Genomic DNA, 18752 nt, shown 5'->3' with positions numbered 1-18752 from the left:
TTCAGCAACGATTGTCAATACAGAGTAGTTTCCCTTTACTTGAATTTGTAACCGGTTAAAAATAAACAAAGTGCAATAGATTGTGCTCATATAGTTCGTTTAATGCTTTAACATAAACAAAAGTCTGTACTTTGATCACTGTAACAAAATCAGTTGAACTTTTAATTTGATAAAAAAAAAATACAGTAAAATTTGGCTCTTACATTAAGACCTGAATAATGAATTGAAAAGAAGTAAGAATGTAAGACAAACATCTTCATCTCGTATAGTTCTTTTATACAAGTATTTGATATGGACTGAAAATTGAAAAATGGCATGAACCCCCCACTTTACTTTCTTAATTTTTAAATATTGATAGAGAGAGAGAGAGAGAGAGAGAGAGGAGGTGGAGGTATGTGTGTCTTGAATTCGAATGTGCTGGAGGCAATAAGTTGGTACATTTGCCTAGCCCCTTGCGATAGCGCGAATCTGACGACATTAGAGCGCTACCTTAATGTAATGCCCTGTCGAAGCTTCATACACAGCACAGTATTGTATCCCTTCACATTATAACACCAGACGCAAGTTGCGCTTTCCCTAAATACATGGGGTGGGGATACTCTCGCAATGGCGAACGTTCTGTAATCTAGCCAAAAGTGAGATGGCGCCACGGGAGGCGTTAATATATATATAAAGATCACGAAAAGAAACACAGGTAAAGATGGATGGGGAAAGATAAGATCCCAATCGAAATTTGGTGCATTATACATATTATCGTCACGAATGTGCAATCAAACACTTGTCATGGGTCGAATTGATACACAGGAAAAGTCCTTGGTAGATAAAGGATGGGTTGGTTGCTCTTTACCTGGTCGTCCCTCTACCTGTCAGTATATATCATTTTCTCTCTCCGTTCTGTGCGTCCTTGAAAAATATAACTTTCACAAAGACCAAAAATGCAGCACATAGCGAGTTTGACAATACGAAGGGAGATAACTCCAACGACCTTAGAGTACCTTAGGGACCAATGACGTAGGAGATTCATGGAGTGTGGACACGTTTGAGCTTGTACAATGCAAAACATGTTTTTATTCTGGAGATTTGTCTCGAATTATATTGTATACAGACTTTCCTTGCATCTTTAATTTCTTTCTTTTTTGGACATCATTCTCTATTCAATCTTCAAACTCATCCTTCACTATTTATCGCCAAAAAAATCACAAAATCTATCATACCTACAAAATCAGACAAAATTATTTCGAAAATATTGTGCTGGTTTGGAAACTGATTCCATATCGTTGTAGCATAACCCAGAAAACAAAATCTGTATGGCAAGCCAGCGTAATATTTATTTCAGCAGAAATGTTCATACTGTATTTCATTTTTTTTTTACACAAGATACCTTATAAGATTCATCATACATTTAAACATATCAACTTTTTCCGTGATTAAATGTTAAGTTGGCTTGCGATAATAAGTACCTTTTATAATATGTCTAGTGTTATATTATATTGAAGTGCCTGTTATTTATAAAAATGTCTTGGCGACATGCATCAGTTTAGAACTTCGCAGATAGCCTGGAGAAGGGCGTCTATTGAGGTGTCATCATTTTCAGAACACGCTTGATTAATTTTCTTCAACACACTGATATAGAATTTGACTTTTCTGCCTATTGGTCTTCCAGTCGGTCTGGGTCCTCCAGTTGGTCTTGGTCTACCAGTTGGTCGGGGTCCTCCAGTTGGTCTTGGTCCTCCCGTCGGTCTTGGTCCTCTAGCTGGTCTGGGTCCTCTACTTGGTTTTGGTCCTCCGGTTGGTCTTGGGCCTCTACTTGGTCTTGGTCCTCCCGTCGGTCTTGGGCCTCTACTTGGTCTTGGTCCTCCGGTTGGTTTTGGGCCTCTACTTGGTCTTGGTCCTCCCGTCGGTCTGGGTCCTCTAGCTGGTCTTGGTCCTCTACTTGGTCTTGGTCCTCCAGTTGGTCTTGGGCCTCTACTTGGTCTTGGTCCTCCAGTTGGTCTTGGTCCTCCAGTTGGACTTTTTTCCATACCGCCAACTTTTCCTCTTCGTTTGGATTCTCCAGATGGCTTAGGTCCTCCAGATGGCTTCGGCCCTCCAGTTGGTTTTGGTCCTTCAGTTGGCTTGGGTCCTCCAGTTGGTTTTGGTCCTCCAGTTGGCTTGGGTCCTCCAGTTGGTTTTGGTTTAGATGGGTTTGTTTTACCCCTTGTTTCCATTCCGTCTTTTGGTGATTTCGTCTCTTCATCCTCACCCTCATTGTCCTCATCGTCGAGGACGGAACAAATATCCTCCAGTGTTTGTTTTACCGATACGGGAACACCATCGAAATCAGCCTCAGTACATATTCTCTGCACTGTTTCCAGTAAACGTACGAGATCTGCGTCATCGTCATTCTCAGCGTTGTCATCGTTATCGCCGCCTTTGTTATTTCCACTGCCACGTTCCTCAAACTGATGCGTGATTTCTCTGAGTGCGTCCTCACTAGCCTTCTCAGTAAGCACCCGGAGTAATCTCTGGAGGAGTTCCTTGTCAGATCCCTCGGATTCAACAGAGTAGGCCTGGGCCAACAGACCAACCCCGAGGCAGAATACAGCCAGCCGCCACATGTCTGCAATACAAACATAGGTATATCGTTACTCTATTGGTTGGTATACAGGATATGATTACTACCGGTATAGTCAAACTTAAATATATGTGGTAAAGTATATGTAACTATCCTTTTTCTCTCCTACGTATGTTTTTTTGTTTGTGTCTCCCTATACATCAGTCTTCAAATGAGAGGACGAGAAACTCAAAACAAAACAAAATAAACGTTTTTATGGGTCGTTTAAAAGAAGACGGTGTGTTATTGTATAAATCTGTAGCATAAAATTGTGTGGGACCTATCTAGCAAAGTAGGCCTGAGACATACATGGTATAATTCTTTTCTCTTTAACTTGTGGACTGTCTTTGAACCAATGTGATGTCGCTGTCAAGCAGTGGGCGTGATATGCTATAATTCTATTTTTCTACAACCTTTATGATGTCGCTGTAGTAGTAAGGTAAGGCGTACGATGGTATAATTATTATATCCCCTTAAATTAACTAATTTCATATTACTGTCAAAAACTAAGGCTAAGGTGTTTTATGATAGAATTCTATTCTTTTGACCTTGTGTGATGGTGTCAATGTGTATGTGTGTTTGTGATACGCCCACACGTCTATAGTCATGCGAACTTGTATCAGAAATTTTCCTGAGGCAGGTATTATTTTCTCAGTGGAATGTGAACTAATTTAAATGTACCTTCGTACCTATAGGCCCATAAATAATGTACACTCCCAATTTTCTACTTGGTCAGTTCTGCTGGGGTCGTTTGAAGTACAGTTGCCAAAATAATACAACCTGGTCAGAAACGTGTGGTGGTCAATTCTATTTACTCGAAACAAAGCCCATTAACAAAATAACACGGTTTTTTTATTAATGATCACAGGTGCTGAACAAAATATATTATGTGTATAATGTGGAAAATTTGTACCAGTGATCGTAAAAGACAATATATATTATCGTAAGTACCGCTGTCCAAACCGCATTCAAATCGGATGGCAAGACGATATTGTACTAATGAAAACCATTGGTTTGTTCCCTGAATATGAACGGCTTATTTCCCATCTACATTGTTTGTTCAAGAAAAGTTACACAACCACCTCTACAACCCCTCGTCACGTAAACATTGTTATTTTTACGCTTAAGAGTGCTTTCAGATTGAGAGTGAAAATGTTAAAAATATTATTTGTCACATTAGAATAATATCAAGTTTGTGTTCACTGTAAAACCTTAAATAGTAAAATCACCAATATAAGTATTTACTCGCAAAGTGAAAACGTTAATTACATGAGATTGTATGGCACAGCATACATACAGGACACATTGGAAACTGTTTTTTCGGGCATAACTATAGCTTTGATAGCTCATTTTTGTAGGAAAACTTCACCTTGCGGGACTTTTATGAAAATAATAATAATAAAGATGACATTGAGCTACCTGGTCAATGTAAGTGACATGGCCTCATACGTAAAATCACTGTACAGTAGGACTGGGATCCTTAAATGAGATTAAGCAATGAATCAGTTTAGTGAAACGAAGTAATGTATTCGTTAAGTTGGACAGAGTAATACATTACTACATGTAAGTCATTGATATATGAATTACGTTGGACTTGGTAGTACATTAGTTTGCTGGCACTCAGTAATACATTAGTCAAGTGAACTAAGTAAAACATAAGTTTTTGAGCACAAAGTAATACATTAGTCAAGTGAACTAAGTAAAACATTAGTTTTTGTGCCCACAGTAATTCATTAGCTAAGTGAAATAAGTTAAACATAAGTTTTTGAGCACAAAGAAATACATTAGTCAAGGGAACTAAGTAAAACATAAGTTTTTGAGCACAAAGTAATACATTAGTCAGGTGAACTAAGTAAAACTTTATTTTGTGAGCACTCAGTAATACTTTAGTCAAGTGAACTACGTTAAACATTAGTTTGTCAGCACAAAGTAATACATTCGTCAAGTGAACTAAGTAAAACATTAGTTTTTGAGCTCAAAGTAATACATTAGTCAAGTGAACTAAGTTAAACATTAGTTTGTGAGCACAAAGTAATACATGAGTCAAGTGAACTAAGTTAAACATTAGTTTGTGGGCGCTCAGTAATACAATAGTTTAGGAGCACTCAGTAATACATTAGTCAAGTGAACTAAGTAAAACTTTAGTTTGTGAGCACTCAGTAATACATTAGTCAAGTGAACTAAGTTAAACATTAGTTTGTGAGCACTCAGTAATACATTAGTCAGGTGAACTAAGTAAAACATTAGTTTGTGAGCACAAAGTAATACATTAGTCAAGTGAACTAAGTTAAACATTAGTTTGTGGGCGCTGACAGTAATACATAAGTTTAGGAGCACTAAGTTTTACATTATTCAAGTGAACTTAGTTTAACATTAGGTTGCGGGGACTCATTAATACATTCGTTTAGGAGCACTAAGTAATTCATTAGTTTAGTTAACTCAGTCAAAACATTAGGTTAAGGATATTCAGTAATACATTTGTTTAGGAGCACAAATACACATTATTCACGTGAACTCGGTAAAACATTAGTTAAAAGAGAGTTATTAATGTTTTAGTAAATAGGACTTAGTAGTGCATTAGTTAAGCTGCAGTAGTTATTCAATGTTTATTAGTTAAAACAGTGGATTTAATAGAAACTGTTAAAGAAAATAAAAAAGACCAGATGCCGTCGACACTTACCCCAATACCGATGTAGTCTCTTGAAATAAAAAGGTTCAGTTCGTCCTGTCGTTTATGAAAAAGTGATCGATTTGAAAAGTGACTCGTCTAATAAGGCCGGTCACAGACCAGTGACGTCAGAACGGGTACCTGTTGGAGACAGTAGCTCTTTCGTCCACGCTTACCCATAGTGGTCAAATCGTGATTCACAAGTCCTTGGCCCCGATCGCTGTTTTTATTTCGCTTAAAGAAAAACTTATTGTCCGAAGGTGGACACGAGAAATGTTACATAATATGTATTTTACGCTGACTGGCGATAGCATTTCGTTCAAATTGAGTCTCGCATAAATTTGCACCGTCACGAACAGATCCAGTGGGCTTGAAGTGGTCAAGATCTTACCATTGGGGCTACATATTCGATATGTAAATATTTTACATCAACAGTGATCGTTAAATTCTATTGGACTGTGATGTTTTGATTTCGTTGTCACAACACAAACAAATGTGTTTTCTCTGCCTTTATACCAAAGTGGCCATTGTCTTGACGATTTCATCTACTACGTCCATTTATCTACTGAGTGTAGTACATTGTAGTTAAAAGTTTATAATCTGGACATTAAAATGTGTTTAGCTTCAAAATATGGAGTTTGATCTTAGTGTAAAGCTCGAGAACAAGGTACCACTCGATTATGTGAGAATTCATAAAACCATTTCGTGTTCGGCGGGTCAACCATGTTTGGTTTTCATATACCTTTAAGTTTGGAGATACAATTTTTTCGTGCCAGATCTGTGAAGAGTCTGGTTTTCGCATTCCCGGGCCGAAGCGTATTTGGTTTGGTGGGTTTTTTTCATCTATATTGTAGTTGTCACGACCGTGTGTGTGTGAGAAGGGCTGCTTACCGTGTCCCTTGTTTGAATGGTTGAAATATCATGTCCCTGTGAGTTTGAATGTCGGTTTTGTGTGTATTGTCAAACTGGATTTTGACAACAACAAAAATCCTTCACACCTCCATTAACAAAAACAACGTATCTGTTGACATTTTAACAGACAAACCACGAATATGGAGTTTCATGCAGGCTACTTGATATATGCTTACGGAACATTTTGTCAATATACCTAGATATTCTAAACTTGTATTCACCGATAATAATTGCTTGAATTCCGGTAAGACTTTTTGCGACAGTAGATAATCGCCAAAAAAAAATCATGTTTTAGCTTAAATTATTGATGTTGAATTAATTAAGTTTTGTTTAGACATAAGTAAACTTAAACTTTGAAGCAAAACATATGAATTTTAAATAAACTGAAAAAAAGCAAAACTTAAAGTTTTGTATAAGAAAAAAGAGTGACGCGACACGATTATTCGAGTATAGAGGCATGCTCATGTACACTTTATGAAAAATGTACCCTACGTTCTCATTAAAAAAATTGTTTGTTTTTGGAAAACATATCTATGTTGAAACAGTGAACTATAGTTTTGACGTTTAGGGTATATTATAGGTGGTGGAAGGATCATGCGAAATGATTTTCGGTTAAAGGCGCATGATAAGTGAGAATGGGCGTAAAGAGGTCGTTCAGTCAAACTGAATGACGGACGGACGATAGACGCTGCGTCATCGCTGATAACTAAAATCGACTTGAATATCATTTGTGGCGCTATCATTTTAACACAGTCACATTTTCAACGCTTGATATCGAAATTGTCTGAGCTTAGTTATTCTTAGGACCACTGCCTGCGGCTTTTTGTCATAGTCCTCCAACCCTTTGTAACTGGCTTGTCTGTTTTGAAATGTGACATTAATATACAGAAGTCCTGTATCCCTTTTGGAGACCCTGTCAATACCCCAATACTTACACAATTGCAACTAACTCTGTTTTCATCAGATGTGATTAATGAACTTTACGACTTGTTTTGACGTTATAATTAGGGCTTTACTATTCGGGGTCAGTTCTGGTCATAGTGTCCGATAACAACATTCCGATGCTCTAGTGGTACCATTTTTTCATATCTATTTGTACTGTAGGTGGTACAAAAAGAAATGGAAAAAGTGTATCGCGGTACAAAAAGGAGAGAAGCTTTCATATCTCTTTGTACCGGGCAAAAGTGTACCACGGTACAGAAAGATATGAAAATTCAAATAACTATGCCGGCTAATATCGGCTGTTGGTACATATACATGTGAAAGTAAAGAGTTTTTTGGTAAAGTTGTTTATAATCTTTATTTACCGCGCATGGTACAAAATTATTTGAATTTTCATATCTTTGTGTACCATGGTACACTTTTACCTGTGTGTATGTGTTTTTGTGTCAAAACTTAGTCAAGATGGGTTATATCTTTACACTGATATAGAATATGTTACAAAAAAATAAGCGTATTTCTACATTCCGAGAACAACCCATTTTAAACTGAACTGTTCAACGGTTATTTCAGCAACGATTGTCAATGCAGAGTAGTTTCCCTTTACCGGTTAAAAATAAGCAATGTAATAGATTGTGCTCATATAGTTCGTTTCATGCTTTAACATAAACAAAAGTCTGCACTTTGATCACTATAACAAATGGAGGTATGTGTGTCTTGAATTCGAATGTGCTGGAGGCAATAAGTTGGTATATGTGCCTAGCCCCTTGCGATAGCGCGAATCTGACGACATTAGAGCGCTACCTTAATGTAATGCCCTGTCGAAGCCTCCTACACAGCACAGTATTGTATCCCTTCACATTATAACACCAGACGCAAGTTGCGCTTTCCCTAAATACATGGGGTGGGGATACTCTCACAGGGGCGACCGTTATGTAATCTAGCCAAAAGTGAGATGGCGCCACGGGAGGCCTTAATATATATATAAAGATCACGAAAAGAAACACAGGTAAAGATGGATGGGGAAAGATAAGATCCCAATCGAAATTTGGTGCGTTATACATATTATCGTCACGAATGTGCAATCAAACACTTGTCATGGGTCGTATTGATACTCAGGAAAAGTCCTTGGTACATAAAGGATGGGTCGGTTGCCCTTTACCTGGTCGTCCCTCTACCTGTCAGTATATATCATGTTCTCCCTCCATTCTGTGCGTCCATGAAAATGCAGCATATAGTGCGTTTGACAATACGAAGAGAGATAACTCTAACGACCTTAGAGTACCTTAGGAACCAATGACGTAGGAGATTCATGTAGTGTGGACACGTTTGCGTTTGTACACATATATTGACAAGAAGACTTTTTATACATACAAAATATGTTTTATTTCTGGAGATTTGTGTCGAATTATATTGTGTACAGACCTCCCTTACATTTTTCATGTCTTTCTTTTTTGGACATCATTCTCTATTCAATCTTCAAATTCATCCTTCACTTTTCATCGCAAAAAAACGCAAACCGAAGATAATTTGAACACAAAATCTATCATACCTGGATATTTCAGAACAAAATCAGACAAAATTATTTCGAAAATATTGTGCTGGTTTGGAAACTGATTCCATATCGTTGTAGCATAACCCAGAAAAGGAAACGTGTATAGCAAGCCAGCTTAATATTTATTTCAGTAGCAGTGTTGTTACTGTATTTAATAAAATTTTACACGAGATACCTTATAAGATTCATTATACATTTAAACATATCAACTTTTTACCGTGATTAAATTTTAAGTTCGCTTACGATAAAAGGTGCCTTTTATAATATGCCCAGTGTTATATTATATTCAAGTGCCTGTTATATATAAAAATGTCTTGGCGACATGCATCAGTTAAGAACTTCGCAGATAGCCTGGAGAAGGGCATCTATTGAGGTGTCATCATTATCAGAACACGCTTGATTAATTTTCTTCAACACACTGATATAGAATTTGACTTTTCTGTCTATTGGTCTTCCAGTCGGTCTGGGTCCTCCAGTTGGTCTTGGTCTACCAGTTGGTCTGGGTCCTCCGGTTGGTCTTGGTCCTCCAGTTGGGCGGGGTCCTCTACTTGGTCTTGGTCCTCCAGTTGGTCTGGGTCCTCCAGTTGGTCGGGGTCCTCTACTTGGTCTTGGTCCTCCAGTTGGTCTGGGTCCTCCAGTTGGTTGGAGTCCTCTACTTGGTCTTGGTCCTCCAGTTGGTCTGGGTCCTCCAGTTGGACTCGGTCCGCCTTCGTCTTCACTATCAATTATACCGCAGACTACGTCTAAGATATCACCGATTGGTCTTCCGCCTATCTGCATATCAAGGTTGTCGATAGCATCGTTTTCACACACGTCTCTTAGGGCTGATATTGCATCTTCAAATAATCGCCATTTGCCAAGGGGACCTCCACGTTTTTCTGTTTCATCGCCTTCTTCTTTTTCTTCTTCGTCGTTATCGTAATTTAATGTTATGCAAATTTCTTCGATAACTACGCGGGCGGGTCCAATTCCCACGCTCGATGTCTCAACGACCCTACACGCTCTGCTTAACAAGCCTATAGCGTGTTTTACTTGCTTTTTGATATCCGTTGGTTTGGGTTTCCGTCTTTTTTCCATAACGCCAACTTGTCCTCTTCGTTTGGGTTCTCCAGTTGGCTTAGGTCCTCCAGTTGGTTTTGGTCCTCCAGTTGGCTTTGGTCCTCCAGTTGGTTTTGGTCCTCCGGTTGGATAAACGCCATCACCATCTATAATGTCGCAGATTGTATCAAAAAGATCATCAAAGGTTTTGCCCCACATTTTATTGCGCTTTGTGGCGGGGACGCTTTTGTCACATATATCAGTCAGAGCTGCCAGCGTATCCTGAAATAAGCGTGCATTGTCACCAGGTTTTTTCCCGCGCCTTTGTTCTGAACTGTTCGTTTTTTTGTCGTCATCTCCCTTTCCTGTCACTGACTGACAAATTTCCTCAATGACGACACGAGCGGGACCTTGTCCGTCGTTTGTTTTTTCTATAGCTTTACATGCTTTCTTCAACATGCCTAATGCGCGCTTTATTTGCTCGTCGGTTGGTTTTGGTTCTCCAGTTGGTTTTGGTCCACCAGTTGGTTTCGGCTCTTCAGTTGGACTAGGTCCGCCTGATATTATCTTGCAGACAATATCAAAGATCTCACCAACTGGTCTTCCGCGAAACTTCATCTTTAGAGTGTCGATAGCGTCGTTTTCACACAAATCTTCGAGGGATGATAATGTTTTCTTAAATGACTTGAGTGTCTTTGCATTGGGATCTTTACGTCTTTCGTCTATGTTACTTTTACCTTTACCGTCATTTAATGCTTCACAAATTTCTTCTAACATGTCGCGTTCCGGTCCCGTGCCAGCGTCCGATTTCTGAATAGCCTTGCATGATTTATCAAGGGAGCTTAAAGCTTTTTTAACTGTCTTCTTAAGTTTAGATGGTTTTGGTTTACCCCTTGTTTCGTTTCCGTCTTCTGATGATTCCGAGTCTTCTTCGTCTTCTGATGAATCCGAGTCTTCATCCTCACCTTCATTGTCCTCATCGTCGAGGACGGAACAAATATTCTCCAGTGTTTGCTTTACCGATACGGGAACACCGTCGAAATCTGCCTCAGTACATATTCTCTGCACCGTTTCCAGTAAACGTCCGAGATCCGCGTCATCGTCATTCTCAGCGTTGTCATCGTTATCGCCGCCTTTATTATTTCCACTCCCACGTTCCTCAAACTGATGCGTGATTTCTCTTAGTGCGTCCTCACTAGCCTTCTCAGTAAGCACCCGGAGTAATCTCTGGAGGAGTTCCTTGTGAGATCCCTCGGATTCAACAGAGTAGGCCTGGGCCAACAGACCAACCCCGAGGCAGAATACAGTCAGTCGCCACATGTCTGCAATACAAACATAGGTATATCGTTACTCTATTGGTTGGTATACAGGACATGAATACTACCGGTATAGTCAAACTTAAATATATGTGGTAAAGTATATGTAACTATCCTTTTTCTCTCTTACCTATANCGTATGTTTTTTTGTTTATGTCTCCCTATACATCAGTCTTCAAATGAGAGGACGTGAAACTCAAAACAAAACAAAATAAACGTTTTCTTATGGGTCTTTCAGACGTTTAAAAGAAGACGGTGTGTTATTGTATACATCTGTAGCATAAAATTGTATAGGACCTATATAGCATTGTCAACAGGTATATGTGTTAAGCATACGGTATATGAATTAAAGGTCAGCAGCATTTTATCTATTTTTCATTCATTTAAAATTAATTTCCTGTGAATTTACCTGAAATCTCAAGTAATGCTACTGAAACAAAAAGTTGCATCCAAAACGAATTTTCTGAAAAAAAAATTCATAATATTTTTTTCGGTCAGGTTTCGAGATATGATCAATAAATATTGAATATATTTTTTACTTCAAGCTTCTAGTAAGAAATGGAACAAAGAAATGCAACAAAAATGTCTTTGAATAGTCCGTCACTGTAAAGTTGAAGGGCTAAGGCGTGTTATGAACGTGTTATGGTATGATTCCATTCTATTGAATACACATATGCAATGCCAATGTGAAGCAGTAAGGCGAAGAAGTGTTATTGTAAAATTATATTCTCTTGAGCCTATATGATGTTACTCCTAAGAAGTAAGGCTAATAGGTGTTAGGGTATTATTCTATTCTCTTGACTCAACCTATATGATGTTACTGTTAAGAAGGCTAAGGGGTGTTATGGTATACTTCTAGTCCCTTGAATAAACAAATGTGATGTCAATGTGAAGCAGTAAGGCTAGTTAAGACATGTAATTGAAAAATCATATTCTTTTGACTCAACTTATGTGATGTCAATGTGAAGCAGTCAGGCAAAAACATGTTATTGTATAATTATATTTTAGACCTAACCTATGTGATGTTATTGTAAAGCAGTAAGGCAAAACATGTTATTGTATATTTTATATTTTACACTTAACCTATGTGATGTCAATGTGAAGCAGTAAGGATAAAAACATGATATTGTATAATTATATTCTTTTGACTCAATCTATGTGATGTCAATGTGAAGCAGTAAGGCTAAGACATGTTATTGTATAATTATATCCTATTGACTCAACTTATGTGATGTCAATGTAAAGCAGTAAGGCAAAAACACGTTATTGTATAATTATATTCCCTTGACTCAACCTATGTGATGTCAATGTGAAGCAGTAAGGCTAAGACATGTCATTGTATAATTATATTTTTAGACTCAACCTATGTGATGTCAATGTGAAGCAGTAAGGTAAAAACATGTTATTGTATAATTATATTCTTTAGACTCAACCTATGTGATGTCAACGTGAAGCAGTAAGGCTAAGACATGTTATTGTATAATTATATTTTAGACTCAGCCTATGTGATGTCAGTGTGATGTGAAGAAGTAAGGCTAAAACGTGTTATGGTATAATTCTAGTCTCCTGTATCAACCTATGTATTGTCACTGTGAAGCATCTGGTCATGTTATGGTATAATTTTGTTCACTTGAACTTATGTCATGTTTCTGTCAGGCAAAGTAGGGCTAAGACGTACTTGGTATAATTCTGTTCTCTTTAACGTCTGTGATATCATTTTCCAGCTGTCAGGCTAAGGTGAATCAACCAATGAGATGCCAATGTCAAGCAGTGGGCGTGATATGCTATAATTCTATTTTTCTACAACTTTTATTTTGTCACTGTAGTAGTAAAGTTAATGCGTACGATGGTATACTTATTATATCCCCTTAAATTAACTAATTTGATATAACTGTCAAACACTAAGGCTAAGGTGTTTTATGATAGAATTCTATTCTCTTGACCTTGTGTGATGGTGCCAATGTGTATGTGTGTTTGTGATACGCCCACACGTCTAGCCTTAAACTGTATTCATGCAAACTTGTATCAGAAAGTTCCTGAGGCAGGTATTATTGTTATCAGTAGAACGTGAACTAATTTAAATGTACCTTCGTGCCTATAGGCCCATAAATAATGTACACACCCAATTTCCTACTTGGTCAGTTTTGTTGGGGTCATTTGAAGTACAGTTGCCAAAATAATAAAACCTGGTCAAAAACGTGTGGTGGTCAATTCTATTTACTCGAAACAAAGTCCATTAACGAAATAACACGTTTTCTTTATTAATGATCAGAGGTGCTGAACAAAATGTATGATGTGTATATACCATACTTTAGGCCGTGGTATAATGTGGTAAATTGGTACCAGCTAGTGTTCGTAAAAGACAAAATATATTATCGCAAGGACCGCTGTCCGAACCGCATTCAAATCGGATGGCAAGACAATATTGTACTAATGGAAACCATTGGTCTGTTCCCTGAATATGAACGGCTTATTTCCAATCTACATTGTATGTACATTTGAAGGAGCTGTAAAGCACTTATATTTAGTGAAAGAACAACCGACTATCAAGCTAAATACTGGGCGTACGGATTGGCGAGATAAATCGTAGTGTTCTTTGTAACTTCAATTGACCATATATCGAAGGTGAGTCTTAACTCTGGGAATAATCCAATGGTTTGCACATTAGCTTCCTGTAATCAGATTTAAACGTGGTTTAGGATAGCTGCACGGACATTTTTTTTTGTCGCTTTCGGGCACTGGTATCAATTTGTCACGACATTTACTGATAATAAAGTGCGTGCATATCTTATAGTTTTGTGTCCAGCATTTGTGATCAATGCCGTTTAATATTCTTAAGTGATGAACGTTTTGTATTGTAATATTGTAAATTGCCAGAACAAAACAAATAAAATTAGGTCAAACAAAAATCATTCTTGTTTCCATATACATGTACGAAAAACAGCTAGGCTAAGAAGGTATAGGTAATTAATTCATTTTTTCGTTTTATAAGGTTTACATAGGAAAAGTATCCTTATTTTCACAGTGCCTCCTTGAAAATTACCAAAAACAATTAGGTTAGGCCCAAAAACATTAGCGGTAGGTAGGTTAACGGAAAAAAAAACAATTATTTGCCCTTATCATAAAGAAATATGTTTCATGGGGACTATCTCAAAGTATATTATATATATGCGTTATACATAGTCCCATAGACAACTACACAGTGAGTAATATCTAATGGTCTACTAACTACATAAAGTTTAGTGATACGAATTAGTTGTTTACACTTCTGCATATCAATTACACTCCTGCATCTTATATAAATGGATTGTAATATTTACTTGTATGTACATGTATATTATAACTCCTATATGCTATCTGTTGCGTTTGGAAATACAGAAATTGAAATAAGAAAAAAAATAGGTCTGCTGTATGCCAATGCATTATCGTAAGAGGCGACTAATGAGGTCCCCTACATAATCGAGGGTTTTCTTCGGTGCGTTCTGCTTGGTGGGCATTGTAGAGGGGAAAAAATATCTGCCGCCTCCATTAGATCTCTACATTTTCTTTTCTCCCTTTCTTTTCTTATCCATGGTGTTTTTTTTGGCACCCGTCCTCGTATGACCTTGGCNATGACCTTGGCTGCTGGGATAACGTTTATCCCCACACAAACTGAATTGTGATCGTTATTACTTGTCTTATATTTACTGGTAAGTTAACAGACAAAAACGACAGCATCACATGACAGCCACTAAAGCCATGTGTTTCCGTAAGGGGACTATATACTTAACATTCATCGCTTGGGCGAACAACCAACACCAAAAGCGAGTTGTTGCCAAGTGTAAGGCGCTAGGGAACGAAACTGTATTTAGAGGAGATAGAAATTAAAAGGATCCCAAATTTGCAATCAATGCAGCAGACGTTTTGGTCGCTTTTATGTCCCCAAGCAGAAGGCACAAAAGAAAATCTCCATTTCTCGGGAGGTTCTCACATTAGCCACCTCTTTCGATAAATCAGGCATATTCTTTTTCAATCTCCGATTTTCAGCGAGAGGGGCGTAAGATGATTTCATAAGAACATACTTATTAATGCATTAAATACGTACAAAAAGATACGGATTACTATTCATATAATAATATAATGACTGGAAACAAACTAAATATTATTCTCCTGTGACAAATAATACTTTTCTTATTTTCTCACTAAACTGTCTTTGAATAGTCCGTCACTGTAAGTGAAAATTAATATTTGATAATAATAATTCGAGGTTCTTATATACCGCTTTATTCAACCTAGTTCGTATATCGTCTGAAAGCGGTTCACAAATTATTATCCGTGGTTATAGGGCCTTTACAACCAGCCAATATATTTCTCAACTCTCTGGGGAGCACATTCAACAATTCTAGCACTGCCCAACCACGTACTCGTTTACAGCTGAGTAGACTGGAACAAGCGGAGTAAAGTATCTTGCTCAAAGATACAACACAGTGCCGCGCCGTGACTCGAACCCGCAACCCTTCGGTTACGAGCCCGGCGTCCTACCACTAGACTACCGTGCCTCCTAATAAACAACTTTAATGGGCGTTGTCAATCGAGGCGTCATTGAATCCCTGTCGTTTTATTATTGCGAAACATTTTAAGTGGAAAACATCAGTGACGTCTTCATTTCAACGCACAGCTTAAGAGTGCTTTCAGATTTAGAGTGAAAATGGTAAAAATATTATTTGTCACATAAGAATAGTATCAAGTTTGTGTTCACTGTAAAACCTTAACTCGTTAAATCACAAATATAAGTATTTACTTGCAAAGTGAAAACGTTAATTACATCAGTTTGTATGGTCCAGCATACATACAGGTCACATAAATACATTTGTAACGAAGTTAGTTCGTTAAGACCGTAAAAACTGTAACTAAACGCACTTGATACTGTTTTTTTCGAGCATAACTATAGCTTTGATAACTCATTTCTGAATAGAAAACTACAACTTGCGGGACTTTTATGGAAATAATAATAATAAAGATGACATTGTAAGTGACATGGCCCCATACGAAAAATCCCAGTACAGTGGGACTGGGATCCTTAAATGAGATTAAGCAATGCATCAGTTTAGTGAAACGAAGTAATGTATTCGTTAAGTTGGACATAGTAATACATTACTACATGTAAGTCAGTAATATATTAATTACGTTGGACTCGGTAGTACATTAGTTTGCTGGCACTCATTAATCCATTAGTTTAGGAGCACTTAGTAATACATTATTCAAGTGAACTAAGTTAAACATTAGTTTGTGGGCGCTCAGTAATATATAAGTTTAGGAGCACTAAGTTTTAAATCATTTTAGTGAACTAAATAAAACATTAGGTTGCAGGTAAAACATCCTTTAAGAGAGACTCATTGACGTGTTAGTAAATAGGACTCAGTAGTGTATTAGTTAAGCTGCAGTAGAAGTTTACAATGATCATTAGTTAAAACAGTGGATTTGATAGAAACTATAATAACAAATTGAAAAAACCAAATACCGTCGACACTTACCCCAATACCGATGTAGGATCTTGAAATAAAAAGGTTCAGTTCGTCCTGTCGTTTATGAAAAAGTGATCGATTTGAAAAGTGCCCCGTCTAATAAGGCCAGTCACAGACCAGTGACGTCAGAACGGGTACCTGTTGGAGACAGTAGCTCTTTCGTCCACGCTTACCTATAGTGGTCAAATCGTGATTGACTATCAGAAATACACAATCTCTTGGGCCCGAGGCGATGTCCAGATCGCTGTTTTTATTTCGCTTACAGAAAGACTGAAAGTGTCCGAAGATGGACACGAGAAATGTTTCATAATGTGTACTTTACGCTGACTGGCGATAGCATTTCGTTTAAATTGAGTCTCGCATCAATTGTCACCGTCACGAACAGATACAGTGGCTTAAGGTGGTCACGATCTTACCATGGGAGCTACAGTTTCGATAAAAAGGTTTTTTACATAAACAGTGATCGTTCAATTCTATTGTATAACGAGACTTAAATTGATATACATTTGTCATACATTTTTGTTACATGTTCCGGTACGCGTTTTGTTTTGTAATTACATGTACCTTACCGCTTCTCCTTCCATTCTCGTGGGGCCCATGTTTAAGTTCAACAATATACAGAAGTAAAAAAAAAAGTTTGGAAAAGAAGTGAGCTATAGAAATTGGTGACAAATAAAAGCTATGTTAAGGAAAAGTGAACGTTAGAGGAATGATTATGATTAGTTTCTATACGTAATTCATGCTAATTATTATTGTGCAATTTACCAATACTTTGTGTGTCTTTTCAGACCGTGTTCATTGCTGAGTAAACATCTTTAAAAGTAAACGGAACAGAGTCCCATTTATGAACACGGTCCGACCCATCTCTTACCGTCTTCATATCTTAATTTGGCTGCATAGAACGCAAACAATACATATTGTCAACGCCATCCATGGATTTAATTTTCCAAGGAATACGGTACCATGCAGTAAGGCCCAACTGTTTGGTAAAAATAGTCATCGCAATAAAACATAACAAGCTACGAAAAGTCAATTTTAACTTTACTTATTTGGTACTCGTTACAGACGCTGGTTTATAACAATAAAATAACCATTAATTGAACGACTATTTTAATCATTTGGAATACCTAAATGAATGGGCGCTGTAGTGCTACCGTACAATTCCTAAAAGTAAGGGTTGGTTTCATATCATATTACTGTGATAAATTTTGAATGCTGATCATTCCAGAAGCTTTTAATGTCAAAAGGCCAATGTCTGTTTAAAATTGTACCACGGCCGCCTTTGGCTGTAGAATAGGACAGAAACGAACAATAAAAGTGTAACGCAGAAGCGTACCACAAAAGTGTACAGTGGTACACAAACGAAGTATAAATATATAATGTGTATAGACATAACATAGCAACACTATTTTATCAGACTAAAATTATCAAGACTTTTTTTTATTACTTTCCTTTCAATCATAAAAAAATAAATAAATAAAAATATCTTATCAAAGAAATCTTGAAAATGTTAGTGTATGCTTGAGCATACCAGCAAACATGTATGTATCGCCACTGTTTACGTTGAGTTTGGTTTCGAGCATCGAGTTATCATGTACCTGCTCATTTGGAGGGTAAGATTCACCGTCCTTGTTAATACAGAACAAAACCTTATTCCTACAAACATTTGCTTACTACGTTAGGGCTTTCCTTTTCCGTTGTAGGGTTTATTACCGTGTTTGTTCATTTCGCGGGCCACTTTTACATGTACCTACCTAGTACTAATATGAATACCCGGCCTCCTCTGCCCCGACGACGCAATATATAAAAAAAATCTCTCGTCGTCAGAAAGCTACGTTATCGCAGCAAGTACCTACCCACCTACGAGTTTTGAGGCTCCAGTTTTGAGAGGTGCTGGGTTTTTTTTAATGATTTGTTTTTCCTGGGCCCTGTGAACGATGTTGGGTGTCCTAACAACCTACCTGCCGCAGTTTGGGCTCTGTGACCTTTAGAATGTGTACGCTATAACACAAGCGTCACTCACGATTTCACTTCACGAACACCTTGTCAATGGCCTTGCCTGCAGGTAAATGACCATGGACGATTCATTACATAACAAATCGAATTTCGTAGGACAAATGTTATTATTCAGTCACTATTGTAAACAGGCTTAGCGGTCAGCTGAGTTATATCATAGGCACTGGTATATGGTGGCTGATATATACAGAACAGACCGGTGTGTTAGTTA

General features: G+C 37.6%; 2 protein-coding genes and 1 long non-coding RNA gene across 4 annotated transcripts in view; 1 reads left to right on the top strand and 2 right to left on the bottom strand.

Moving 5' to 3' along the window:
• Positions 1-1315: 1315 nt before the first annotated feature.
• LOC110460956 (proline-rich protein 2-like) lies at positions 1316-5459 on the bottom strand. 2 transcript variants are annotated; one of them, XM_021514195.1, is made up of 3 exons: positions 5274-5459; positions 2159-2599; positions 1316-2122 (listed from the first exon to the last, which is right to left on the bottom strand). In XM_021514195.1, exons 2-3 carry the CDS (start codon positions 2595-2597, stop codon positions 1533-1535), a joined length of 1029 nt encoding a protein of 342 aa, XP_021369870.1. In that variant the 5' UTR covers positions 2598-2599; positions 5274-5459; the 3' UTR covers positions 1316-1532. The 2 variants fall into 2 exon arrangements, with proteins under 2 accessions (XP_021369870.1, XP_021369868.1); XM_021514193.1 differs by having other exon boundaries at positions 1316-2599.
• Positions 5460-8473: 3014 nt separating this feature from the next.
• Positions 8474-11025, bottom strand: LOC110460955. The gene is made up of 2 exons (XM_021514192.1): positions 9333-11025; positions 8474-9242 (listed from the first exon to the last, which is right to left on the bottom strand). The coding sequence occupies exons 1-2, from the start codon at positions 11023-11025 to the stop codon at positions 8995-8997; spliced, it is 1941 nt and encodes a 646-aa protein (XP_021369867.1). The 3' UTR covers positions 8474-8994.
• A 7447-nt stretch (positions 11026-18472) lies between these two features.
• LOC110460957 overlaps positions 18473-18752 on the top strand; it is a 29222-nt gene continuing 28942 nt past the window's right edge. The window contains exon 1 of the long non-coding RNA XR_002464068.1: positions 18473-18590. This is a non-coding gene — a long non-coding RNA (uncharacterized LOC110460957). The remainder of the gene's footprint in view (positions 18591-18752) is intronic.

This window comes from Mizuhopecten yessoensis, unplaced genomic scaffold (genome assembly GCF_002113885.1).
Source record: "Mizuhopecten yessoensis strain PY_sf001 unplaced genomic scaffold, ASM211388v2 scaffold10529, whole genome shotgun sequence".
Taxonomy (NCBI): Eukaryota; Metazoa; Mollusca; class Bivalvia; order Pectinida; family Pectinidae; genus Mizuhopecten; species Mizuhopecten yessoensis.
This window is presented reverse-complemented; position numbering and strand designations above follow the sequence as displayed.